We start from the raw sequence: 27,038 nt of genomic DNA on the forward strand, positions 1-27,038 counted from the left end.
ATATTTCCATAGGCTCCTGGGATTTCCCTTATCCCATTCCCCCCCTCACTGAGTTCCCCTATATTATTACTACAGTGTAGTTCTTCATACACAGTCATATGTCCATCACTGTGGGCATGGACAATGGCAGAGAGTCCAACATCCTATTGTCAAGATATAGTAAACAACTTCATTGTAAGTCCATCCTTGTCTGGAGGTAGAGATGCATACTGCATTGAATCCTCACATCTGGATATGTTAGTCCCATTTCATAGTAACTGCACATCCTCTTAAATGAAAAGTCACACTACAAAATCAACAATAGGAATAAAAACAGAAATTTACAATGCCAGGAAGTTAAATAACATGTTACTAAATATGACAGTCTCCATTACACAGCTATAATACATCCCCTTAAATGAAAAGCCACAAATCCATCAGGCTTTAAGGAGAGCAGGAGACACAGGAAGACATAACTTTCCAGTCTTCATATGAGATGAAATCTCAGGGCAGGTGTAGGGGCTCAGCAGGTAAACACACCTCTTGGAGCTCCGCTTCCAGTCCAGTTTATTGCTGATGCACCCTGGGAGGCTCTTGAAGGCACATGGGGAATGAACAAGGAGATGAGAGACAGTCTCTCTCCCTCCCATTCAAGTAGATGAAAATAATAACAACATTTTTCAAAAATGAAATTCAAGTTGTTAGGTGAGGGGCAACCCAGACACTCATCGAAAGAGGAATGGATAAAAAACTGTGGTACATCTTCTCCATGGAATACTACTCAAGCCACAGAAAAACAAAATGGTCCAACCATAGACCATTCTGCTCAATGAAATAAGCCAGTCCCCAAAGGACAAATACCATATTGCTCTCTCTGATGTAAGGCAACCTTCATGGAAAATACAAGATCAACAGACATACAGGTAAACATGTGTGTAGATACATATATATATACTCACCCGGGGAACGGGGTAATGGAGACTAGCATACAGGGAAGCAAAGACACGCTGTAGTCCGCGTCTCTATTCCCACAACTTCACCCCCGGAAGACCATCAAAGATGACCAGACATGCTATTCAAACACTGATACTTAAAAATAAGCACTTAAGGGCCCGGCATGGTAGCCTAGTCGCTAATGTCCTCACCTTGTATTTGCTGGGATCCCTTATGGGCGCCAGTTCTATTCCCAGCAGCCCCGCTTCCCATCCAGCTTCCTGCCTATGGTCTGGGAAGCAGTCGAGGACGGCCCAGAGCCCGGGACCCTGCACCCGCATGGGAGACCCAGAAGAGCTCCTGGCTCCTGGCTCTGTCAGTCCAGCTTGGGCTGTTGTGGCCGCTTGGGGTGTGAACCATCAGAAGGAAGATCTTCCTCTCTGTCTCTCCTTCTCCCTGTATATCTGACTTTCCAATAAAATAAAATAAATTTTAAACAAAAATAAGCATTTAAAAAAAGGAATGAGGGGGGCATGGCTTAGCAGGTAAAGGCTGCCTGCAATGCCAGCATCCCATATGGGTGCCACCTGTGCCCTGTTGATCTAGCTCCATGCTAATGGTCTGGGGAAACACACTTGGGGATGACCCAAGCGACTGAGCCCCTGGCTTCGGCCTGGCCCACCGCCGGCTGCTGTAGGCATCCTGGAAGTGAACCGAAGGATGGAAGCTCTCTCTCCCTCCCTGTCTCCGTAATTCTTTCAAAAAGACTTTTTTTAAAGGAACATTTAATCTCAAAATTCGATCCAACCTACAATCATGCATTTACTATAGCCCAGCCTATTTAACATTCACAATACCACGAGGCAGCTAACTCTTGTTTATGTTAACTGAGGTTCCCTGAGTAAGCAGCTTGCTTCACTTGTAGGTGGCAGACGAGCACTCAACAGCAAGTCCGTGTAATTCCCGAGTCTGGACTGGGCCTGCTAGTCACAGCAGACCTGTTTCCCGCAGCGGAGTGGTTCTATGTATCAGGAATCATACCAAGTTCCCCAAGTGCACAACCTCATTTAATGTACTATCATTGTCTGCATAAGAGAACTTAAGGAATGGATCCAAGGTCACACAGGTCGGGGGACCCTGGAGCCTTGGCACCGGGCCACTCTGCCACACTGGTCTTACCACGCCAAACCCAAAGCTGTGAGCCGCCTTCCAGGAAGGCAGCCGCGGGGAAACACAGAATGAATTCTCCTGGAGACTCTGCTCATTTCCTACCTATCCCACACGCCACCAACAGTCCACCACTCTCCTCACAGGCTTCCGATCAATGACCTATGATAACTACACCTAGCCTCTCACAGTTCGGACTTCCCTTTTAATCACAACAAGGGGCTAACGGGGCACACCTGTTTAGCATCTGGCCCCATCTCTGCCCTCAAAACACGAACGTTCTGCTGAGTTCTACGACAGACTGAAGCTTTTGTGAGGCACCTCCATGCAAGTTTCAACAATTTAAACTGGTGCTTAAATCGATAGCCCAGAGGCCGCAAGGACCGGGGACTCCCAACCAGCCGAGAAGCGCGCCAACTCACTAAACATGCGCCTGGCTCTTCTCACCATTTCTTCCTCTAGTAAGCTGCAATGCTCCCAGTGTACTGGCGACGCAAAACAATAAAGACTGCACTGATTAACATACATTATCAGTGGCTAAAAACAGTCTCTCATGGCAGGTAAAAGCTAAGAGCATGTTGTTCGGTGTCACCTAAGAATCTGAACTACTCAGCTAGACCTGGATGTGTCATAAGCTACAGAGTACACTCACTTAGCAAGGCAGCAACGATAAGAAACTGGGTAAGAGGTGCACTGATCTATACAACAGCAGTGGCAAGCTGAACGGTTTCGAGTTTAGAGAAAACCCGAGTGTTTATCTCCAGCGAATCGTAAGTCAAACCAACGAGCAAACTCCGGTCCTTGATTGGCCAGCTATGACCGCCATTTGAATATCAGACCAATCAGTCCTGAGACTGAGAGTCGCGTCTTGCTTCCAACAGTGACACTAAGTCATTCAGAAAATGAAAAGTAACTCTTCCAAATAATAAGTCTAGACATTAAAATCCAAATACACAAAGTAGAACAGGCCCCTGGCTCTCTTAGCATTGCTGAACTCATCAGGGAGCTGCGTCCAGGATCCTCCCGTTGCTGCCTTCAGCTGAGGCAGTATTTACTCCAATGGTTTAACGGGCTATTGTCAATTCCTACAGCATCTTACTCCCAGAGTTCTCACTTTTGTGACACCGATTCCTGGCACAATGCCCCCAAGGTGCCAAGTGAGCACAGTGCTTGGTGATTTTCAGAGCACTTGCATACTGTATCTCGTTCAACTTTCAAAACTCGGCTGTGGGATACAGACACAGCCTCAGTGACACAACATCTCCTGCCAAGAGTCACCCAGTTAATGGTAAACATTTGGTGGGAATGTCTTTCTGCGTCTGGCTCAATCTTTCCACTACTCCAAACTGGCTCTTTATTCAGGGATAATCACGGAAGGGCCAGTTCTCAGGGTTTAAGTCTGCCAGCAGGCCCTAAACTCACCTTAAGAACCACTGGAGACAAGCTGGTGCCGGATGTCTTCTTTATTATGCACAAGTTGCAGCTTCTTTTTTTTTTTATGACTTGTTTTTATTGCGGTCAGACATACAGAGAGGAGAAGAGACAGACAGGAAGATCCATCTGTTGATACACTCCCTAAGGAGCCACAATGGCCAGAGCTGAGCTGATCTGAAGCCAGGAGCCTGGAGCCTCTTCTGGATCCCGAGCATTCAAGGTGAGGACTCAAGCTGCTGAGCTACTGCACGCCGCCCAAGTTACAGCTTTTAAAGGTTAAGAGAGGGGAGGGCAGCTAAGGGCAGGCCCAAAGACGCAGTGATTGGCTACACAACACGTCCATTTCCCTTGACCTTTCGGTCATGTCAGAGGTCATGTTCCAGGTGCATCCCCTTGACCTTCTAGTTGTGAGAGTTGTCAGAGGTCACGCCCCACACGTGGGCCTGGAAGCTGTGCCTCAGGCCACAGCCAGGTGAGCTCGAAGCCACACCCACCAGGTAGCAGACCTGGCGGCGACTGCCCACCTTCAGGGATAGGTGCTGGGGCACCACAGGGCAAACCTCTGCTTCCGCCACCCACTTCTCATGCATCCTGAGTCCTGGACACTCTGCTTCCCACACGGCTCCCTGCAAACTGCGAGAGAAGAGAGCTGGAGAGAGCCCCGGTGTGGGAGACCAAGAACTCCTGCTTCTCAGCTTCAGCCTGGCTGCGCAGCCATTTGGGGAGAAGACCCACGGAGGGAGGATCTTTCTCTCCTTCCTTCTCTTGGATGCTGCCTTTCACATAAACAGATTTCAACAGTAGCATTTATTTAAGATTGCATTTGTTCACTGGATCTCCCAGTCCATGTGCACATTTCAGTTACGGCAACGCAGACACCACAGAAAACCTGTCAAATGAAGTCAACTTTTATCATTTGAGCTGCTGAGCTAGCTGAACATGTCTACAGTACTTCCTGCTGGACGGCAACGAGACAGTGGGGGAGCAACTGGATCCAGAATCATAGACGTGTGAGTTCCAAACCTGGTTCTCTAAGTCAGGGTCTACATCCGTTTTAGGAAAGTTAGTTATCTGTGAAATGGGGTTGAAGAAAAAACTACTTGGGAGGGGCCCCATGCAGTAGCCTAGCTGCCAAAGTCCTCACCTTGCACGCGTTGGGATCCCATATGGGAGCCAGTTCTAATCCCGGCAGCCCCGCTTCCCATCCAGCTCCCTGCTTGTGGCCTGGGAAAGCAGTCAAGATTAGCCCGAAGCCTTGGGACCCTATACCTGTGTGGGAGACCTGGAGGAAGTTCCTGGCTCCTGGCTTCAGACCAGCTCAGCTTCAGACACTTATGACCATTTAGGGAGTGAGCCAAGGGATGAAAACGCTCTCTCCCTTCTCTCTGTAAATTTGCCTTTCAAGTTAAGAATAAATCAATCTTCAAAAATAATAACTCAGGTTTATTAACTAAAATAACTCAGCATGTACCATCAGCTAATAATACAATGATTACTTAATTCTTTATTATCAAAGAATATGCAACACAATGGGCTGTTTCACTCATTATTTAAATAAGGTGATGTCTGTGCCACTTTCAAATTCCTGCCAAAATTCAATCCTCGCCATGACGGCACTAAGAGAGGGGCTCTGGAAGGGGCTCAGGCCGCAGGGCCGAGTCCAGCGAATGGACGGGGGCCTCTCCCCTGTGAAAGGGTTGGAGGAAGCCAGGTCAGCCCTTCTGCCGTCAATCAGTGCAGCCCTCCCCACTGAGCGAACACATCAGGAAGGTCCTGCTTAGGAAGGCAGCAAGCGAGCCTGCCCCGGGCACCCACTCCACGGGTACCCACTCCCGGAGCACCCACTCCCCAGACACCCACTCCCGGGCACCCACTCCCCAGACACCCACTCCCGGGCACCCACTCCCCGGGCACCCACTCCCCAGACACCCACTCCCGGGCACCCACTCCCCGGGCACCCACTCCCGGACCTCAGTGACTTCAGAACTGTGAGAAACAGATCTCTATTATTTACAAATTACTCAATCTAAGGTATTGTGTCAGAGCAGCAGGAAGGGACTAAGGAAGGGGAACCTGTTTTAATGAAACAGAAAAGTCAAAAGAGAAACACTGGCTCTGGCATGTGGTGCAGTGTGTTTAGCCACAGCTCGCAACCCTTGCATCACAGAGCCTAGCGGAGTGCTGGGACCCGCTGCCCTGCTTCTGGTCCAGCTCCCTGCTTCTGTGCCGGAAACAGCAGCCAAGAGGGATCAGTACGTGGGTCCCTGATCTCTGCCTGGGAGCCCAGAATGGAGTTCCTGGCCATGGCTTCGGCGTGGCCCAACCCAGGCTGTTACAGCGCTGGAAAGCCAACGCAGTGAATGAAGACTTTGTCTCTCCCTCTTAGAGTGTTTCCTCTTGCTCTGTTTTTCGAACAAAATTTTTTAAACATTTATTTTATTTTTTATTGCAAAGTCAGATATACAGAGAAGAGGAGAGACAGAAAAGAAGATCTTCCGTCCGATGATTCACTCCCCAAGTGGCAGCAACAGCTGATGCTGCGCCAATCTGAAACCAGGAGCCCGGAGCATTTTCCAGGTCTCCCACGCGGGTGCAGGGCACCAAGGCTTTGGGCCGTCCTCGACTGCTTTCCCAGGCCACAGGCAGGGAGCTGGATGGGAAGCGGGGCCACAGGGATTAGAACTGGCACCCATATGGGATCCCGACGCGTGCAAGGTGAGGACTTGAGCAGCTATGCTAATGTGCTGGGCCCTGATTTCTCTTTTTAAAAACATAGTTAGAACACTCATTTTATATTGTGAGGCTTTTACTCCTTTCATTTTCACGTGGCACAATGACTTTCTGATACACAGCGACCAGTAAAGCCAAGTTTCTTTTTCCACAGGAACTAGGGAGTTTATAGATCGTGTCTAAAAAAAAAGGGGTTCCTTGGCAAACCTTGGATTTTGTGACCACATTTTCAAATCACAGTTGGTTAAGCCAGGGCTGGTCACCTGACCCTCTGTATGATGACAGATCCTGGCAGAGAGATGAACCAAATCGATCACATTTCCTTTCTCGACATGTGAGCAGGAGGTAGTAAGATAATTCATCATTCACCAGTTGTGAAAGTGAAAGCTCCAAGGGCAGGGCGTGGCAGCAGGGAGCCACCATCGGTCCCCTACGCAAGAGAAAAGCATGCAGGGGCAGAAACTAAGCAAGCAGGGAGGAGAATGGCCCATCAGAGAGAGAAGCAGTGAGTGCAGAGCTGGCCACCTCCACCATCAGCCAACAGCAGCCCCCCTGCTTCCCACTGGCTTGCCTATCCCAAATCCACCAATGACGAATGATGTAAACATCCCTTTTTAGAGGCCTGGCGTGATAAAGTGGTTAAAGTCCTCGCCTTGCACACGCTGGGAGACCATACGGGCGCTGGTTCTAATCCCGGCGGCCCTGCTTCCCATCCAGCTCCCTGCTTGTAGCCTGGGAATGCAGCTGAGGACGGCCCAAAGCTTTGGGACCCTGCACCCGCATAGGGGACCTGGAAGCGCTCCTGGCTTCTGGCTTCTGATTGGCTCAGCTCTGGCTGTTGGCGCTCACTTGGGGAGTGAACCATCGGACAGATCTTCCTCTCCGTCTCTCCTCCCCTATGTATATCCACCTTTCCAATAAAAATAAATGAATCTTTAAAACAAAACAAAAAAACATCCCTTTTTCTCTTAAGACAATCTGAATGAGTTGCTCTTTCTTGGAAACATGTAGTTTAATCAGAATAGTAATCTTAAACAATTCAAATAAATGCACAATATTATACATTCTAACAAACCATTACCCACGTATCTTTTGTTGTAAGTGGAAGGAAGTGCATTTTTTCAGAAGTTCTTTAGGAACAATGAGGGTGGGCAACCCTCTCGGGAGCGACTTTCCTTAGCTTGCACACCGGGGTACAGGAAGTCTGAGGCACCGAGCACACGAACACAGCCCGGTGGATGCAGAGAGAGCCGAGTGCCAGGACACAGATCAGGAACCAATGCCAGCAGCCCAGTCAGCAGTCAACACAAGTCTGTCCAGTCTCCCACCCCCTGCCCTTCCGGGCCACTGTGGTTCTGAACAATGGCCACCACTGCCACCGTTGCCACCAAGGGGACAATGCCTCACAGGTTCACTCTGTTGACACTCCTGCACCAGCGCAACAGGCAGGAGCGATAATCTGCAAATCTGACTAGGATGCCAGCTGTCAGGTAACACTTGCTGCTCCAGACACACACCCCACATCGCCACGGACATACAGCACCGCTTCCACATTCCCAAGAGGCACTGCTGCTTACAAATACAGGGGATGTAGCTTGATCTGAACAAGCATAAGCAACGTATCTTAGTAATACAAGGTTTGTATATTCCAGTAAGACGGTAATAACTCTATGGCTACAAAAATCTAATGGAGAACCAATAGCAAATGAAAGAAAATTCACATGAGGAAACAACATTAAACAAACTGGGAAATGAAGAACCTCGCTAGTAACCAATATATGTAATAATGACGTAATGCTTTGAGTGTAATTAGCAAAGCTAATTTTATGATAACGTCTGTTTTATGTGAGATGGGGTGAATCAACTTTAACACACTCCTCTAGGTAGTGTAAAACTAACAGAGTCAGAAATAACTCAGTAATTTAGAGCAAAGGCCACACATTGTTACAACTTTTCCTTCATGATTATACATTCAAAAACTTATTTATTTATTTTGAAAGAGTTACGAGAGAGAGAGAGACAGAGACAGATCTTCCATCTATTAGTTCATTTCCCAGAGGAGCACAAAGACCAGGGCTGGGTTGGGCCAAAGCAGGCCTAAGAGCTGCTTTGGAGCCACCCATGTGGCTGGTAAGGGCCCAAGGACTTAGACCATTGTCCACTGCCTTCCTAGGTGCGCCACCAGGGAGTTGGATCGGACACGGCGCAGCCAGGATGGGAACTGGCACCCAGGAAAGTTGCAGGTGCTGGAGATGGCAGCTCTACCCACTGTATAACAACGCCAGCCCCTCCGTGTTTATACAGCTAAGACACACTCGCAGGATTGAAATAAAGACAACAATATGGATAACTCAAAGCTTTCATCTGAGGTTGGGCCCGGCGCGATGGCACAGTGGTTGGGGTCCTCGCCTTGCACGCCCAGGATCCCATATGGGCGCCAGTTCTAATCCCGGCGGCCCCGCTTCCCATCCAGCTCCCTGCCTGTGGCCTGGGAAAGCAGTGGAGGACGGCCCAAAGCTTTGGGACCCTGCACCCGCGTGGGAGACCCGGAAGAGGCTCCTGGCTTCGGATCAGCACAGCATCGGCCGTTGCGCTCACTTGAGGAGTGAATCATCAGACGGAAGATCTTCCTCTCTGTCTCTCCTCTCTGTATATCTGCCTTTCCAATAAAAATAAATCTTAAAAAAAAAAAAGCTTTCATCTGGGGTTAATTTATAATGTTAACAATAAATAAATGGGTAATTAACACAATATTTAACTATGGGCTATTCTGCTTTATCAAAATGGATCATATTTTAAAAAGTATTTAGTTTTATTTGAAAGGCAGCATTATAGAGAGAAGGAAAGACAAAGAGAGAAAAGGAGATCTTCCATCTGTTGATTCACTCCCCAAATGGCTGCCATTAGCTGGAGCTGAGCCGACTCGAAGACAACAGCAGGAGCCTGGAGCCAGGTGCCGCCTCCCTCTCTCCCACGTGGGTGCAGGGGCCCGTGAGCTTGAGCCATCCTTCATTGCTTTCCTAGACCACAAGCAGGGAGCTGGATTAGAAATGGTGCAGCTGGACTTAAACTGGCACCCAAATGGATGCCGGTGCCACAGCAGAAGTTTAATCTACTATGCCACAATGCTGGCTTCCGGATAACTCTTATAATTTATAAAAAGAAAAAAAAATAAGTGAAAACTTATTGTATATAGACTGCAAAGCAGCAGGACAAGCTAGAGGCCAGCAACAGCCTAGCTGGTACAAGCAGCTGCCTGCGGTGCTGGCACCCCACATGGTGTCCGTTCATGCCCTAGGTGCCCTGCTTCCTAACCAGCTTCTTGCCAGTTTGCCTGGGGAAGCAGCCAAGGGCCTCTGCACCCATGTGGGAGATCCACAAGAGGCTCCGGGTTCCTTGCTTCATACTGGCCCAGCCCTGGTTGTTGTAGCCATTGGGGAGTAAAGCAGCAGACAGAAAATCCATCTCTCTCCCTCTGGCTCTTTGTCGCCTTTCAAATAAATAAATCCTTAACAACAACAACAAACAAACAAATAAAAAAAAAACCCACCCTTTTTAGATGTTTACATTTCTCAGGCTTGGAAAATGATAATTCCATCTGCAATTATAACCCTGGCTGCTGAGCAATTGGAACTCTACTGCAATCACACTGGAGAGGAATGTGTATATTCTGTTTTACAAAGAAAAATTGCCTATTGTGTATTGGATCAGCAAGTATCAAGCTTGTTGCCCTAGAAAATATGGTAGAAGTATAACTAGAACTTTTAACGGGCGCTTGTCTCTTTTTATGTCTCACCCTATTCTTTCTCTACTGGCACAAGCGACTCGCACGAGTTTCTACAGTAATACTGAAGCGCCACTGCGCTCTTGTCCAGGGCTTAACCCTCTACTCTTCCGCTGCTCCATCCTTCACTTCCGGAGGCTGGGGCGTCAGAGCAAGCAGAGGAGACAGTGGGAACCGAAGCAGAGCAAGGGCCAATCAAGGCTGGAGGACTGCAGTGCCAGCTCCTGCACGGAAGAAGAGCTCAGTGGGCAAACCAGTACTAATGTCAATCCAGCATGGCCTCACCTCTAACCCAGACAGACACCATGTTGCTTTGAGCTTCTGGAAGTAAAACAGCAGACTGTGAAGAACGAATCTGCTTGTACTACACAAAGTTGTCTTTCTTTATACTTGCTATTCAAATGCGCTGAGTTCCTGCCAGCCGCCAGGGAATCTGCATTCAGTCCCACAGCTCAGGGATACTGAGTTACCTGAGTGACAGCTCCGTGCCACCTGATTCCTTTGGCAAAAACTTGGGCTCCTGTGAAAGGGCACAGCAGTGTCAGGCTCGGCCACTGGTCACGGGAGTCCGTCACCAGCAAGAATCACTCCAAGCTGAAAATGTTACAATTTTCCATCAGAACTTGGGTTTTCTACACAACAGGAGTCCTTACTCACTATCCCTCAGCACTGTGTGACAAGAGATTGCAAAAAGTTAGGAGCCAAAAAGCCAAGGGAGCAAGCCAGTTCCCGTGCCGGGGCACCTGCGGCTCTGACGGCTCAGCCTTCACCGCTCTTTCTCGAAATCATCTCTTTCAACACGTTCTAAAAGAGGTTTGACGAGCAGCACTGTACGAGTTGGGTCAACGTTTTAAAAGATGCATCACAACGCTTCGGACCATGTCCACACACAACTGAATTAACCTAAGTCATATTTTACCTTCCTACACAATCAGTACGGATAACTCTGAGACATGTCATGGCCAGGCTAGAAAATTTTACATGTAAAGTTTAAACAGCTTCACTTGGCGCTTACCAGGGAGGCCTGTGAAATTTACCTACCTTTATGAGGAAATTTATATTAAAGGCCTAGAAACCTAAAAATAATCTTCTGATAGAAGGGCTATCTCTAATCCAGGTATATAATTCATCTGTCCACTTGAAATAAGGAGTTTTACTTTTTTTTTTAAGGATTTATTTATTTTTATTACAAAGTCAGAGAGGAGGAGAGACAGAAAGGAAGATCTTCCGTCCGATGATTCACTCCCCAAATGACCGCAACGGCCGGTGCTGCGCCAGTCCGAAGCCAGGAGCCAGGAACTTCCTCCAGGTCTCCCACGCGGGTGCAGGGTCCCAAAGCTTTGAGCTGTCCTTGACTGCTTTCCCAGGCCACAGGCAGGGAGCTGGATGGGAAGTGGAGCAGCCAGGATTAGAACCGGCGCCCGTATGGGATCCTGGTGTGTTCATGACGAGGACTTTAGCCACTAGGCCTTGGTGCTGGGCCTAAGGAGTTTTACTTTTTTCCATGTATTTATTTCAGAACATTCAACCTTCACTCCCTCAGCTTGGCCTTGAATTCTGGCTCTGCCACTTAGTAATCATGGAAAAAATAGTTAACTATGATCTATACATAACATATTACTCAAGGAGTTATTTGAATAAAATTTTCAGGTTTTGTCTTCACAAAAGAGAAAAAATATCTAAAAAGACATGACAATTAAATATGATATAAAACCCTTGATGAGCCTTGTAGCGCTGGGGGAAAATGCTATTAACGATGACACAAATCACAAAATCACAACACGGGCTGTTAAAAACCGAATTTCCTCACTGCATGGGGTTTCCTCCGAGGACTTCCTGCTCTCGGGACACACACAGTAGCACAGTGAGGGATGAAGGGCCTTCGGGGCCAAGCTTCCTGCAGCCTACTTCAAAATGACCAGCAAGTTCAGAACTAGAGTTACTTGCACATTTTTTTTTCCTGCGAGTTTAAAATGATTATAAAATAACATCGTGACAAGCCAGCACTGGTCCTCCTGTCCCCCTGGAAGCTGCAGTTACTGCATGTGCTTCGCTGTACTCCACTGAGGCAGGCATCCCTGTGGCCAGGCCCCCATCTCATGCCCCTCACAGCGCTGGGCACAGGGGACCCCTCCGTCACCCCTAAGCTGCGGCAGCCCTCTCCCTGGGTTTTCCTCTTGTCTCAATAGCCGCCCTCCCCCTAGGTACCACAAGTCTATTTCTCCTCTACCCACTCAATGCCAAGACTCAACTGGCATCACAGGGCTCGAGACCCCAGCCTCTGGTTGAGTTCCAGCTAGCATCCCTTTGCTAGACAGGCACAGCTTGGCTAAAAGCCAAGTTTTGATTCCTTTTTTATCCCACTCAGCTATGTTCCAACAGTGCCCACCCAGCTGTTCAGGCCAAAATACTAAGAGGTTACCCCACTTCTCTCATATCCCACCTGCAAGCCACCAGCCGGCACTCGAAGTCGGCACGCTCACAGTGCAGGCTGTCCCCCCGACTCCCATCCCTGCCACCGCCATTCCTCAGGAGCCTGCTTTACCACGACACCTTTCCCTGTCTCCTCTTTTGTTCCTATTCTGAGACAAAGCAGCAAAAAGCTCATTAACCTTCCATTCATCATATAAATGATCTTTGGGAGGAAATACATATTCAGACCAACCAGGAGCCTCTGCATAGCCCTGAATGGAGAAGGAACAGGAACTGCCTTCATTTGTACAAAGCTCACTCCGTCGGTCGTATTAAAAAACGCAGCTGGGAGAGGCCAGGGCAGAGGAAGAAGACATCGCTAACCCGTTTCAGTATTAACCGAGTATGATAACAGTGGCTTATGCCGGGGTGGTGGTAGGGGATGGGGGCTTGACGGGATCTGGGGTGTATTTGATGACACATAAAATACTTTCCGAAAGAAAGGATTTAGACGACAAAAGAAAAAGAATAGGGCGTAATTTCAGCCAGAGCTACAGAAGGATAGAGTTGTCACCAACCTAAACTGGGAAGCTTGCAGGTAGGGCAGGCACTGAGTAGGAAATTCAGGAGTTTAGCGTGGACATGTTGAGTTTGCCATCTTATCGTCCAGGAATGAAGCAGCGATGCTGAACTGGGAGTTGTGAGTATGTGATTGGAATTAGGGAGAGAAGCTAAAGATCTGAATTCGGGCACTGCTGGCAGTAAGGAGGTATTTTTCCCCTGCTGTGGGCAACCACCTAGGTTGCCTTGAACCTAGCCAAGTGGCATACATCTGTGAAAAAAGCCGCCCATAGTTGGAGGGCATTATGGGCCTGTCAATGCCAAATCTGTGTTACCTATACCAGCGTGCCAGTACAATTGCCTATTCTATTTTTTTTGTTAAATAAATATATGGGGGGGGGGGCCCAGTGCGGTGGCCTAGCAGCTAAAGCCCTTACTTTGAAAGCACCAGGATCCCATATCGGCACTGGTTCTAAACCCTGTGGCCGTGCCTCCCATCCAGCTTCCTGCTTGTGGCCTGGGAAAGCAGTCGAGGATGGCCCTGTACCCACGTGGGAGACCCGGAAGAAGCTCCTGGCTTCTGGCTTTGGATTGGCTCAGCTATGGCCATTGCGGTCACTTGGGGGAGTGAATTATCGAACAGATCTTCTCTGAATATCTGACTTTGCAATAAAAATAAATAAATCTTGAAATATATGTGGGGAAGGCTGAGGATACTATGGACACATCACACCAACACGCAGTAGGGGAGGGGTGGGGTGCTGCAGACCCCTGGGGAAAGGAGTCCCGGGATGCACTGGGGTAGCAGCAGCTGAGGGCATGTTTGACACGGAAGGAAAGACTTTTGGCATCTTCCATGGAGCAGGCTACCACACCCACAGGTAGGCAAGGGAGCTGAGACAAGGTGGTTTGGAGGGAGGAAACTGGAGGGCTGGGTCAGGCCACCCACCCATGAAGGAGACCTGGTCTAGGCTAAGCAGCATTGCCTTCCATCCACTGGCACACACGAAAGCTGGGGCTCAGGGTCTGTGGTCAGGCTGGGTTGGGCAAGAGCTAGGACAGGGCACAGGCCATGCTGGGCAGTACTAGACTATAACACCTGCTGGTGAGAGCTGAGACGAAGGGTGGCCAGACTTGGCTGAAGTACCCACCAGGAAGTGTAAGATCTGGGGCTGGGAGCGGGCCTGGTAGGGAAATACTGGGAACTTCCCTGCTAGGCTATGGCTCCCATTGGTGATCATCAGCCAGCGCTTCAAGAGGACTGGGCTGGGCAAGGCTGCAAGGCCCACTGGAACGCACGTGGGCTGTGTCTGGGGGCAGGCCAGGCTGAGCTAGGCTGCAAGGCCCACTGGAACGCACGTGGGCTGTGTCTGGGGGCAGGCCAGGCTGGGCAAGGCTGCAAGGCCCACTGGAACGCACGTGGGCTGTGTCTGGGGGCAGGCCAGGCTGGGCAAGGCTGCAAGGCCCACTGGAACACACATGGGCTGTGTCTGGGGGCAGGCCAGGCTGAGCTAGGCTGCAGAACCTGCCGGTTCACAAGAAGAGTCAGGTCTGGGGCAAGCCGGGAGGCCACTGGCATGAGAGCCAGAACAGAGTGTAGGGCAGAATAGGTTGGGCCCCAACACCAGCAGTTCACATGAGTGCCAGAGCTGGGAGTGGGCCAGGTTGAGCTGGGCTGCTGTACGCTCTGGTACATGATAAACGCGGAGTTGGGATTAGGCCTGATAGGTGAACTTCAGGGACTCGTCTGCCGGGCTGCTGCTCCCGCTGGAGAGCATATCAGGTAGGACTGGGGACAGGATGGCCCAGCAGGGCTGTGGCACCTGTCAGCTGGTATGTGGGCTTGGTCTGGGAGAGGGCCGGGCTGTCGTACCTGCTGGTGCACACGAGAGCCAGATGGGTGCAAGGCCCCAGCTCTGGCTGGCAAGTGTGAGAACTAGGTGTGAGTCATGTCAGGTTGGCTGTAGTACCTTCGGGCAAGCGCAAGATCTGGGGCTGAAGTGGGCCTGGAAAGGGGACTGCAGGAACGCCCCTGCTACTCAGCGGGTCCCACTGGTGAGCATGAAAGCCAAGGTGAGGGATGGACCATGCTGGGCAAGACAGTAGTACCTGCTGACATATGTGTGAGCTGCGTCTGGTGGTGGTTTGGGCTGGGCTAAGCCACAGTACCCACATGTGTACATGACAGCTACACAAGATGCAGGACAGGCTGGGCTAGGCCACAGCACATGGCAGCATGTGCAAAACCCAGGCCTGGGGGTGTGCCTGATGGGGGTTTTGGGGATTGTCCCAACCAGGCTATGGCACCCACTGGTGTGCATAAGGACCAGGCCTTTGCTGAGATGGGCTGGGTTAGGTTGTAGCACCTCTCAGTTCTGGTCAGAGATGGGGCTGTGGGGAGAGCTGCCGAGACAGCTGCACCCACTGGGGTGTGCCTTGACTGGCGCAGGCAACGGACTGAGCCTGAACCGGAAACGGCACTGCCTGACACACCCGAGTCGAGTCTGAGGTCCCGAGAACTCCTGAACTAGATTTCCAGACTCAAGAACCTGGTCACAGCGAAAAGTGCAAAAGACAAAGTGCGGATGTCAGGACTGGGACCCAGGTGCCGACGCCCGTGCAGTGGTCTGCATGCCTAGATGCACTTGGGGGACACGACAACCAGACCACCCCACCAGCAGAGGGTGACGACATCCTCATTAGAGGATGGAAAGCAGAACAGGTTGGACAACTCTCCTAGCTGCGAGTGTCTGGTCTGCGGATGCACTAATGCGGACCTGTACAGCCAACACACCTTGGAAGGATTTTCTCAACTCTGGAGCAACAAAATCAACAACTTTTTAGAACTATGGAAATCATTCAAGTAATATCCTTGGAAGCCCACACCGGGGTCTCCAAGGCATCATCAAATGACTGTCCCCCATCCCTGGGTGCTCATGTAGTCTGATAGCAGGGAGTAACCCTCTCCAGATACAGGACGGGGAGGAAAAAAGAAAAGAAAAAATTAGAACTGAAACATTTGTCCCACCCACCCACCTTCCTCCATACCTTGACTCTCCTCCCACCCTAATCAGAGGCCCACGTGGGCATGCATTCCTCTCAACTTTATAAGCAATATAAAAAATAAATTTAAAAGGCAGGTATGTAATGGCTAATGGCATAATCTCTCGTGTGAATCTGTCCATTTTAAAACTCGGATCTTCCTTTTTCTTAATGTTTATGATACTTGAAAAAAAATCTATTTTATGCGGCTCTTTTTTGTTTCAGATTCATTTCATTTTATTGCAAAGTCAGATAGAGAGGAAGCACTTCATCCAGTGATTCACTCACCTGGTGGCCACAGCAGCCAGAGCCTAGCCAATCCTAGGAGTCAGGAATCTCCTCCAGGTCTCCATGCAGGTGCAGGGTCCCAAGGCTTTGGACCATCCTCAACTGCTTTCCCAGGCCACAGGCAGGGAGCTGGATGGGAAGCAGGGCCACCGGGATTAGAACCAGTGCCCACAGGGATCCCAGCACATGCAAGGCGATGACTTCAGCTGCTAGGCTACCACGCCAGGCCCTATTTTGCTCTTCATTCACACATATTACTGTTGGAAACTACTTCTTCCAAATCTTTCGATGGCTCACACTCCAGCCACACGGGCTCAGCTTACCTCGTCCCCAAATCCCTCCCTCCTCTATGTAAGAAGGTACCTAATGAGGCCCCCCAATAAATGTGGCCATACTCTTGAGCAGGCTTGGCTCAGTCCACACGTATGTCTACTACACGGCGTCTTTCCTGCAGAAAAGGCGTGTGACCCCCGCACTGGCTGCCTCCGCGTGCAGGACCACAGCGGGGCCCATCCTTGTTGGCACTGTCACTGAGACTGTCATTTGCCCAAATGCCCAGCCCCCGCCCTCACCCTCCAAGGGACCGACCTACCCTCCTCCACGCTGTAACTGTGTTTACCGCACTGGCTACCTGCTTACCGTTCTCTCTCCCCAAAGGGGACACAAAGGCCTCATTTGCCCTCGAGAAAAAAAGAAATTCCTTTATTTACTTTTATTTTATTCAAAAAGCAAAAGAGAAAAAAAACCTTTTCTCTTTGCATCACATCTCGAACCCCTACAGTTGCAGCCGGTGCTGGGCCAGGCCACACCGGAAGCCAGGAACTCGATTCAGGTCTCCCACGCGGGGGTGTCGGGGGCTCAGGACCCTCACTGCTGGCTCCCGGGGGCGTCAGCAGGAAGCTGGGTCAGCAATCTAGGCACTCCAGTATGACACGTGGGTGTCTGCACTAGCCCCTCGCCATCTTCCTTATTGTCCCGGACCTCGACTCTCCACGTAAAATAAACTACTAAAATTTTATTGAGTTAAACATAATTTCCAATGGCAACAAAAGTAGTCAGTGGTCCTATAACTTCGCGTTCATTTTCTTTTTCTAAAGATTTTATTTTTTAAAATTCTGACTGGAAGGCGAATTATACAGAGAGAAAGATCCTCCATCCGCTGATTCACTCCCCAAGTAGCCGAAACGGCTGGGATTAGAACCGGTGCCCATATGCGATTCTGGGCGCACGCGAGGTGAGGAATTTAGCCACTAGGGTACCGCACCAGGCCTTCATTTATTTTATTTTATTTTATTTTTTATTTGAAAGGCAGAGTTACAAAAAGGAGGACGGACAGAGAGAGCTCTTCCGTGCTGGTTAACTCCCCAAATGGCTACAACTGCTCGAGCTGGGCCAGTCTGCAGCCAAGAGCCAAGAGCTTCTTCTGGGCTTCCCATGAGGGTGCAGAAGTTCAAAGCCTTCAGCCATCCCCTACTGCCTTCCTAGACCATAAACAGGGAGCTGGATTGGAAGTGAAGCAACCAGGTCCTAAACCAGCGCCTATATGGAATGCCGGTACCACAGGCAGAGGCTTGGCCTACTATGCCACAACACTGGCTCCTTATGTTCATTTCTCTTTTTTTTAAGATTTATTTTTATTTTTATTGCAAAGTCAGACATCAGAGAGGAGGAGAGACAGAGAGGAAGATCTTCCATCTGTTGATTCACTTCCCAAGTGAGTGCCAGGAGCCAGGAACTTCTAGGTCTCCCCTGTGGGTGCAGGGTCCCAAAGCTTTGGGCCAGCCTCGACTGCTTTCCCAGGCCACAAGCAGCGAGCTGGATGGGAAGCGAGGCTGCTGAGATTACAACCGACGCCCACATGGGATCCTGGTGCTTTCAAGGCAAGGACTTCAGCCACTAGGCTACCATGCCAGGCTCCTATGTTCATTTCTTTAAAATGTGAGGAATAGCACTTACTCCTAATCATCTATTTATAACTAGTTCTCTTCCCTAATTCTCTCTTTAATACAACATACAAAAGTAATCAATCTTGCTCTCGTAGAACCCAGCTTGTCATCTATAGCACGGATTGATGCACCTCAGATAAAGTGACATGACACATAACCACCTTACCAGTGCATTCAGAGTCAACTGTAAAATGTAAGTCAAATGTATTCTTTGTATTAATTTTCAGTATAAAATGAACCTATACCTTATGGGTCATTTTATTCTCCATATCTGGAACACTTTTATTATGTTTTGTTTCTTCCCCGGCTGGATTTTTGCTCACCTTAGCAGGGATTTGCCAGGTCTCTTTTTCAGCGTGATTATTCAACAGCCCTTTTTACTCTGGGGTCCCCACAGCTCTCAGCTCTGCTGGGTGACCTTGATCTTCTTCCCCCATTGGTGTTAAGGTCCTTACAAGGAACGCTGCACCACACCTTCTCTGCATTCATTCGCAATCCAGTTTTGTATATTACCAATTATAACTCGCAAAGCTATGAAATTTTTTTCTTTCGTTTCTAAAATGTATGTGGAAAGTTAACTGGTTTAACTTCACAATGTATCCATTCATCATTTCCAACTTTACTTTATTATCTTAATAATGTGATCTATTATCCACAGTTAATTGCCGCCAGCAGGGGATGCCGGGATGGAGTCCTCGGGACGCCCACCGCCAGCAGGGGAGGCCGGGATGGAGTCCTCGGGACGCCCACCGCCAGCAGGGGAGGCCGGGATGGAGTCCTCGGGACGCCCACCGCCAGCAGGGGAGGCCGGGATGGAGTCCTCGGGACGCCCACCGCCAGCAGGGGATGCCGGGATGGAGTCCTCGGGACCCCCACCGCCAGCACGGGATGTGGGGATGGAGTCCCTTGCTCTTGACTTTGGCCTTCGCCAGCCCTGTCTGTCGCGGGCATCTGGTGAGTGATGGAAGATCTCTTTCTTCCTGTCTTACACTGCCTTTCAAACAAATGAATCTTAAAACAAAACAAAACAAAACACTGCCTTTCCAATAAAAAAAATACTGAGCCCTTGGGCAAAGTACTTATCTACATTTCCTGTTCCTATCAGTAAAATGGAAGTAACTTCCATGTATAACACAGGGCTATGATAACAAGCGTTATCATGATAACAAATAGGCTAAGTGCCTACAGATCTATCTAGTACATTACCAGGAGAAACTGTTAACACACTCTTCCCTCTTTATCCCAAGCAACAGGGACAATAAACACTGTGTTGTCTCACTTCATGTTAGAACCAACAGTGAGTTCCCTGATGTCAAAAGCAATTTAGCAATATGGAACCTGGGCTTTGTCCATATACTTCAACCAGTATTTCCAGCCTGGGGATTCTATCTTCATGAACTATTCCAAAGCAGCATATCCAGTTGCTTTATATATAAACAGGCCCATGGCAGGGGACCTGTTGTGACAGTTTGTACTGTGACATAGCAGGTTAAGCTGCTGCCAGCAATGCACGCGCATCTCCAACGAGGCAGTGGTTTGAGTCCCGGCTGCACTACTGCCAATCCAGCTCCCGGCTACTGCGCCTGGAAGATGGCCTGCCACCCTCATGGGAGACCCAGATGGAACTCTGCTTCAGTCTAGCCTATCTCTGGGTTCTGGGACATCTAAGGAGTGAACTAGCAGATACAAGATTCTCTCTTTCCCCAACTCTGCTCTGTAAACCCGGCTCTCAAATAAACAAATTCACTGCAGTGTTTCTTACATCTGCCAAAAACAAACAAAAAAGATAAGAAACAGAGACATTCACACAGATACACGGTCACTTAAAAGTACTAACTAACAGCATTAAAAATGCTTAAGTCTTAGAAATATTAAGGGCTGACACAGTGGCACAGGACTCTAATCCTCCACCTGCAGTACCAGCATCCCATATTAATTATTGGTTCGTGTCCCAACTGCTCTACTTCCCATCCAGCTTCCTGTTTGTGACCTTGGAAAGCAGCGGAGATGGCCCAAGGCCTTGGGCTCCTGAGAAACCAGGAAGAAGTGCCTGGTTCCTGGCTTCAGATGGGCCCAGCTCTGGCCATCTGGGGAGTGAACCAGCAGATGGAAGATCTCTCTTTGTCTTTTTCTCTCTCCTTCTCTCTGTGATGCTGCCTTCCAAATAAAAATAAATCTTTAAAAAGACATATTGGAAGGAAATACACGAAAGGGCTTATAGTAGCTATTATGCAGCATGGGAATTGGTGATTATATGGTTACCTTCCATTTTCTGTATAATAACTACAATGCTGATAAACAGCAGTTAACTGTTTCCGGAACACTTCCTACACGCCAGGTCCGGTCTTAAGAATTTACTGTATTGATTCATGCACTTTCGGACAGTATGAGGCAAAAATGCTGAGGCGCTGGGCGTCCGTGCAGCCTGCATCTCCTGTCATAGCACTAGGGTTCCAGGCCCAGACCGCAGCCAGCAGGCAGGGGGGGCAGCAGCTGCGTGCCCAGAGATGCCAACGGAGATCCCAGCCCCTGACCCAGCATCACCCATTGCAGGTGTCGGGGAAATGAACCAGCAAGCAGATCTGTCTGTCACTGACTTTTTGCAGTGTCCAAAAACTTTGACCAGGAAATTAAAAAAACTGTTGAGAGAGACCGAGATGGGGAAAGAGATATTTTCCTTTCACTGGCTCACTCCCCAAATGGCTGTAATTTCTGGATCCAGGCTGGGTTTAGGTCAAGAGCCTCGACACGGGTGGCAGGGCCCCAGGTACCTGTTTATTTCTGCCCCTTTTCCTGACACATCAGCAGGGAGACTCAAGTCAGCACTCCAACATGGGGTTAAGCAGTGCCTTAACTCAATGCTGCGCCCCTCATTTTTTTTAAGCCGACTGTACACACAACGAGATTAAACAACGTGGCCCAGGGTCACACAGGTGCAGAAGGCGCATAGCTCTGAACTCCAGCAGTCTGGTTTTAGAACCCCTCTTCCTGACCGCCACGCTACACTGAAAAGTTTTACTTATTGTAAAATTTTAAGCATTAAAAGTTCAAATATTTGCTCTACCACCGAGAGAGTATCTTTTTGGAAAAGGGTGTGGCCACCCTTCCTGCACAGGGTTCTATTTATCCAGAAAACTCCAATCCATGCTTCCATTTCTGACTTCAGCATCTCAAATCACCGCCCGTCTGATGGATGGTTCCCGCCAACAGTACCAAATAAACCTGCTTTCCAGAACCTTCCCAAACTGCAAATCGGTTTGCCACTGTTCACTCCCTGCTTCCCCTACCAACACTCACCAGGGAACCGCTGTGACAGTAGCTGAATAGGACTGGGGCAGACCCTCAAAGTCCAGAAAAATAGATGCAACTGTTCTCTTCCGTTCTTGAAAACCGCATCATGTAACCACGGATTCAGCTTTCCCAGCCTGTGACTGGTCAACCAAGCTGCTCTGGGAGGAACCAGTTTTTTTTCTCACACTAACATATCTATATTCAAATATCAATCTCAGGAAGAAACAGGCATAATCCATATCCTGGCAAGCTAAAATAACATCCACTTATCACCATGTTACTCTCTGAAGTGCATATTTACTAAATGTATTTGATTACACATATTACTTGCCTTGGCTTCCTTTAGAATCAAATTTCTTAAAATGTTTGGAGAATCCAATGTGAGGAAAATGCAAGAAATTCTAAGCATAAGATATTAGCATTTCAATGCCATTCATTTACAGCATTTAGAAAAACAGTTATAACATTACACAAGAAAATCCATGACAAGTTTAGATACTGGAAACCAATACAACCAGAATGGTCCCATTTTTTCTTTTTTTTTTCCCAAATCCTACCCTATTCAAGCTACATACTCGTAATAAACCATCGGGGACTATCGGTGGAAACATAAAGGTTTTCGGATGTTTTGTGGGGAGGAACATGACAGCTCTTGACTAAAGTGCCAGGCCACCACATCAAAGCGAACGCCAGAACTTGGAAGAAAAAGAAAATGGAGTGCCTCACTGGGTTCACGTTATTCCACGTGAAGTAAAAGCCCTTCGTTCAATCCACGATGCATTTATGCAGCACGCATGCCACTACGTGGCCTACCCACAGCACCTGCAGGCCGGTACTCACTCTGTGCAAGCCCAAGTTTTCCACTTGGAGGAAGACAGGGGGACAGGAGGAGAACAGAATCCTTTCCCCCATATTAGAGTAACCTGCCACACTAACATGAAAGCTGTCAGGAACTCTAGGCACAGCCATTTTACAACCTTACATCGTCAAATCACCCACCACACCATACAGTTCGCATTTAAAATGCTCGTTCCTTTAGGCTAAACAACCACCACCACCAACAACAAAAAACCATTAAGTGCCACTTATGCACTCATCCTGGAAATCACCACGGTGTCAAAACAGGGCTGTTCCTAAGCTTCTAAACCCAAGTGTCAGCATCGACTGGTGGATAAGCCTCCCGATTCCCACTCCTACATTCCGATCCGCTAATGGTCCAAAGGGGTCAGTGAGGACAGGTAAGAAACCGAAGCCGTCAGAGCAATCTTTGCCCAACCTAGCTGATGTTTTTTTAGAAAACCAGAAGAAAACCCGTCATCCGTTTTTTCGTCAAGGAAGCAGGCTGTCTCTGAAAGTTGGATGGCGCCGGTTCCTGGGCAGCTGTTTCCCCAACGTCGCCTGGATGATGCGGGGCGGGGGAGGGGAGACACAAGTGCAAAAGGCGCAAGCCAGTCCCCCCGAATCAGTACAAACACGGTCATCGGCAAGTGTCGCGGCCGGAGGAAGGCTGGGCAGCCCCGGGGCGCCCGGAGCACTGCCAGGGCCGAGCAGTGCCCACTCCGGGCAGCGCCCAGCCGGGCCGGGCAGGGCCCACTCCGGGCAGCACCCAGCCGGGCCGAGCAGTGCCCACTCTGGGCAGGGCCCATTCCGGGCAGCACCCGGCCGGGCCGGGCAGTGCCCACTCCGGGCAGCGCCTACTCCGGGCAGCACTCAGCCGGGCCGAGCAGTGCCCACTCCGGGCAGCGCCCACTCCGGGCAGCACCCAGCCGGGCCGAGCAGTGCCCACTCCGGGCAGCACCCGGCCGGGCCGAGCAGCAGCAGCAGCAGGGAAGCAGCCTTTCCGGGGGAGCCCTCCGACGCCGGCTCCACAGGCGAGAGGCGGCTAACGTCCTCCCTCCTCCCTCCCCGCCGCCCCTCAAGGCTGCAGGCCCCGACCTCGGCCACCCAGGCGCTCGCCCGGGCCCTCCTTGGGTCCCGAAGGACGCCGGGGCCGGCAGCTGTTGGGCTTCGAACCGCGCCGTCGCCGGGCTCCAAACCGCCGGTGGACGGGCCAGCGTGGCGCCGCTCCCCACGGCACAGAGAGCAGCTTCGGGACTCCCCGCCCGGGCTGCCGCCCCCTCTCCCGCCTCGGGCCGCGAACCCTTACGCCACCTACCCGGTCCCACACCATCCCAGAGGCCTCCGGCGCTCGGGCCTTCTGCCTTAGCGGCGCTGCCTCCCGTCCGGGGCCCCGAAATGGCTGCGGAACAAAGAGAATCTGGGCTCGGGCGAGCGGCCGTCCGATTGGCTGGGGGGCGGGGCCCGCCGCGGGAACGTTCGGCGGGCGGTCTCCTTGGCAACGGCGGCGGGGAGTGGGAACCCGGCAGCCGGGGGGGCCCCGCGGGGCCTGTGGGCGTGCGCCGGGAGCAACGCCTCCTCCGCGGCCACTGCGGCCGGGCCCGGGCGCTCGGCCCTCGGCCCTCCTCGGCCCTCCCCGGTCCTCGGCCCTCCTCAGCCCTCACCGGCCCTCCTCGGCCTTCCCCGGTCCTCCCTTCAGCCCGCCTCAGCCCTCCCCGGTCCTGCCCTCAGCCTTCCCCGGCCCTCCTCGGCCTTCCCCGGTCCTCGGCCCTCCTCAGCCTTCCCCGGTCCTGCCCTCAGCCTTCCCCGGTCCTCGGCCCTCCTTGGTCCTGCCCTCAGCCCTCCTCGGCCCTCCTCAGCCCTCCTCAGCCCTCCTCAGCCCTCCTCAGCCTTCCCCGGTCCCCGGCCCTCCTCGGTCTTCCCCGGTCCCCGGCCCTCCTCGGTCTTCCCCGGTCCTGCCTTCAGCCCTCCTCGGCCCTCCTCAGCCCTCCCCGGCCCTCGGCCCTGGGCCGGGACCCACAGTGGCTCGCGCTGCCGTGCAGTCACCTCGTGACAGTGGAGAGTCCTTGGCGGAGGCTGACCCCATCCCACCCCCGGTGACCCGTGCATCCTAGCGGAACCCCCACCCCACACCCCCAAATGGCCGCGGCGCTGAGGGGCCACAATAAAGCCGTCGCGGCGCTGCCGGGGCGGGGGAAGCCGACATGGTTTGGAGAGGAAGATGGGGGCTGGTGGCTGCCTGCTTCGTGCTGTGCTGCTCCGGATGCCACAGAATAAAGTCCCCAAGTGTGTGTTTTAAATAAAACTGTAAGGGCTTGCGTTTAAGAGGGAAAACATGCCATTCTCTCGTTAACCAGCCATTAGGAGAAATTAAGATGTCCTCTTTTTTTTTTTTAGCAGGAAATAATTAAAAATGGGAGAGACAGACATTTTTATGTCCAGTTTTAACCATGGTAACGGAGGAATGACTTCCTTCCGCCAGATTATCCGTGTACATAAACTTGGCTGTAGGGAAGTGTTTTGAATGGGCACAACCAGGTGCTTTTCTAAGATGACGAGGCCAGTGTTAATAGTGCATGATCAGATTGTGTAACCCTGTCAGCCAGTTTTGACTCCTTTGAGAGTTCTCGGTTTGTTTTGAAAAATATGAAAAGGTTGTTGCCTTCCAGGCATATTCCGGATAAAATTACAGTACCTGATCCTGGAATTTCTTTAATTAACTTTTTTACTAAGATTTTTTCTTGTTGTTATTAACAGGCTTATACCTGTTAAGAATGTTCATTTGTAACAACAATCCTTGTATACAAACGACTAGTTTAGTTTCCAATTTGAGTCTGCAAGGACCATTTTGTCCATTTTGTCAGTTGGAAATGAGCACAGCAAGGAGAAAGTTTAAATAACTAAACCACATAGGATTGCAATCATGTCTAAAGTTGACTTGATAGCAATTAGATACCCAAGAGGGAGGGATTATTCTACAAAAACAATTCGAGATAAACCTTCCCAACTGTTTAGTATATCTGCAAGGAAATTTAACTGGAACAAGTGTATTTGGCAGGACTCACTTCTGAATTGAAAAAGTTTCATATAAGTGAAATCTGAATCTCTCAAAGCCGGCGCTGTGTGACATCTTTTGCTGAAGAAAGGATATTTTAAAAATCTGAAGGATTACAAAGGACGGATGCAATAACATATGTAAACCAGGTGAGTCAACAATTTAGAAATCCATCGTATTCATAGTTTGAAAATTACTGAAGAAACATGTGCAGTGTTATTTAGTATATGTAGGGGGACTTATTAACCAAAATCTTAGGGGAAAGCCCCCCAAATCTCATCTATTAGATGTTGTAAGTTTGAGATTTGCTGAGTATTCTTTTATAAAAATTTAATGAAAATATTAATATAAAATTGGGATTGAATCAAGATGCTTACCCACTGAGCCCCTTTTTTCCATCTTATAGCTTAAATTAGAGGGCTGAGTTAAAAACAGTAAACCTTTCGGCCCCAGAAATTGATTCACGTGGCTCGTGGTCCTTTCTGTGTTGTTTGCTTCATCTCTGCGCAGCTTGCACCTCTAGGAACAGCTGTCCGCTACTGTCGCTGCTTTTCTTTCTTTCTTTCTTTCTTTTAACATTTATTTATTTATTGGAAAGTCAGATATACAGAGAGGAGGAGAGACAGAGAGGAAGATCTGTCCGATGATTGACTCCTCAAGTGAGCACAACGGCCGATGCTATGCCAATCCAAAGCCAGGAGCCAGGAACTTCTTCCAGGTATCCCACACGGGTGCAGGGTCCCAAAGCTCTGGGCCATCCTCGACTGCTTTCCCAGGCCACAGGCAGGGAGCTGGATGGGAAGGAAGTAGAGTGGCCGGGATTAGAACCAGCACACATGTGATCCTGATGCGGTCAAGGCAAGGACTTTAGCCGCTAGGCCTTGGTGCTGGTCCCCATTCCTTTTATTTCTAAACACAATGCAGCAATGCTCATGATGTTAAAAACAAAGTGTTGGTATTTTAAAATGACATATACTGAATTAAAAAATAGTGAATCAACTTTGTTTTTAAATTTAAACTCTTATAGATCTGCTTTAAGTTTCTGTGTTGTTTTTTTTTCTTAGTATATCTTAGTATCTACAAATAGACTAAAAACAAGAACCAAGCCCCACGTAAAGACTGTTGGAAATGACAAAGGGACAAAGCAGACCAAGAAGGTTTACAAATGCAGGGGTGTCTAGACAAGTGTGACCCCTGTTGGAGGGGTGCCTGGGAGCTGACGCTGCCTTACCGCTTGCAAACACCTTGGTTCAGTCATGCCACGTCTTCAACAGGATTCAAGGGAATGAAGAACAGCAAGGTATTAGCACAGTGCTGGGCAGGTGTGTGAAGAACAACAAGAACAAGCAAAGGCATTCCTAGACGTTGATGTGTCTTAAGAGCCATGTTTGAGAAGGAGGAATGGCTATTTTAAAAATAAGCATGCAAAAGTCGCTAAGTGAAGGTCTTCAATAGACATTGATTACACTCATTAAGACAGGAAGGCATGTTTTAAAATACAAAGTTCTAAAATAGAATCATTCTGAGAAATACTGTTTCTACTTATACACCTGGAAAGGCATGTTAATTCTGTCCTTTA

The 27,038-nt window shown here is 49.7% G+C and overlaps 1 protein-coding gene across 1 annotated transcript in view; it reads right to left on the reverse strand.

Moving 5' to 3' along the window:
- TNPO1 (transportin 1) overlaps positions 1-23,855 on the reverse strand; it is a 76,187-nt gene extending 52,332 nt beyond the window's left edge. Inside the window, exon 1 of the mRNA XM_040986183.1 lies at positions 23,723-23,855. Coding sequence (XP_040842117.1) covers positions 23,723-23,737 — 15 coding nt within the window. The 5' untranslated portion in view covers positions 23,738-23,855. The remainder of the gene's footprint in view (positions 1-23,722) is intronic.
- Between the last annotated feature and the right edge of the window lie 3,183 nt (positions 23,856-27,038).

Source organism: Ochotona curzoniae, unplaced genomic scaffold, assembly GCF_017591425.1.
Source record: "Ochotona curzoniae isolate NIBS_2020 unplaced genomic scaffold, NIBS_Ocur_1.0 contig_4501, whole genome shotgun sequence".
NCBI lineage: Eukaryota > Metazoa > Chordata > Mammalia > Lagomorpha > Ochotonidae > Ochotona > Ochotona curzoniae.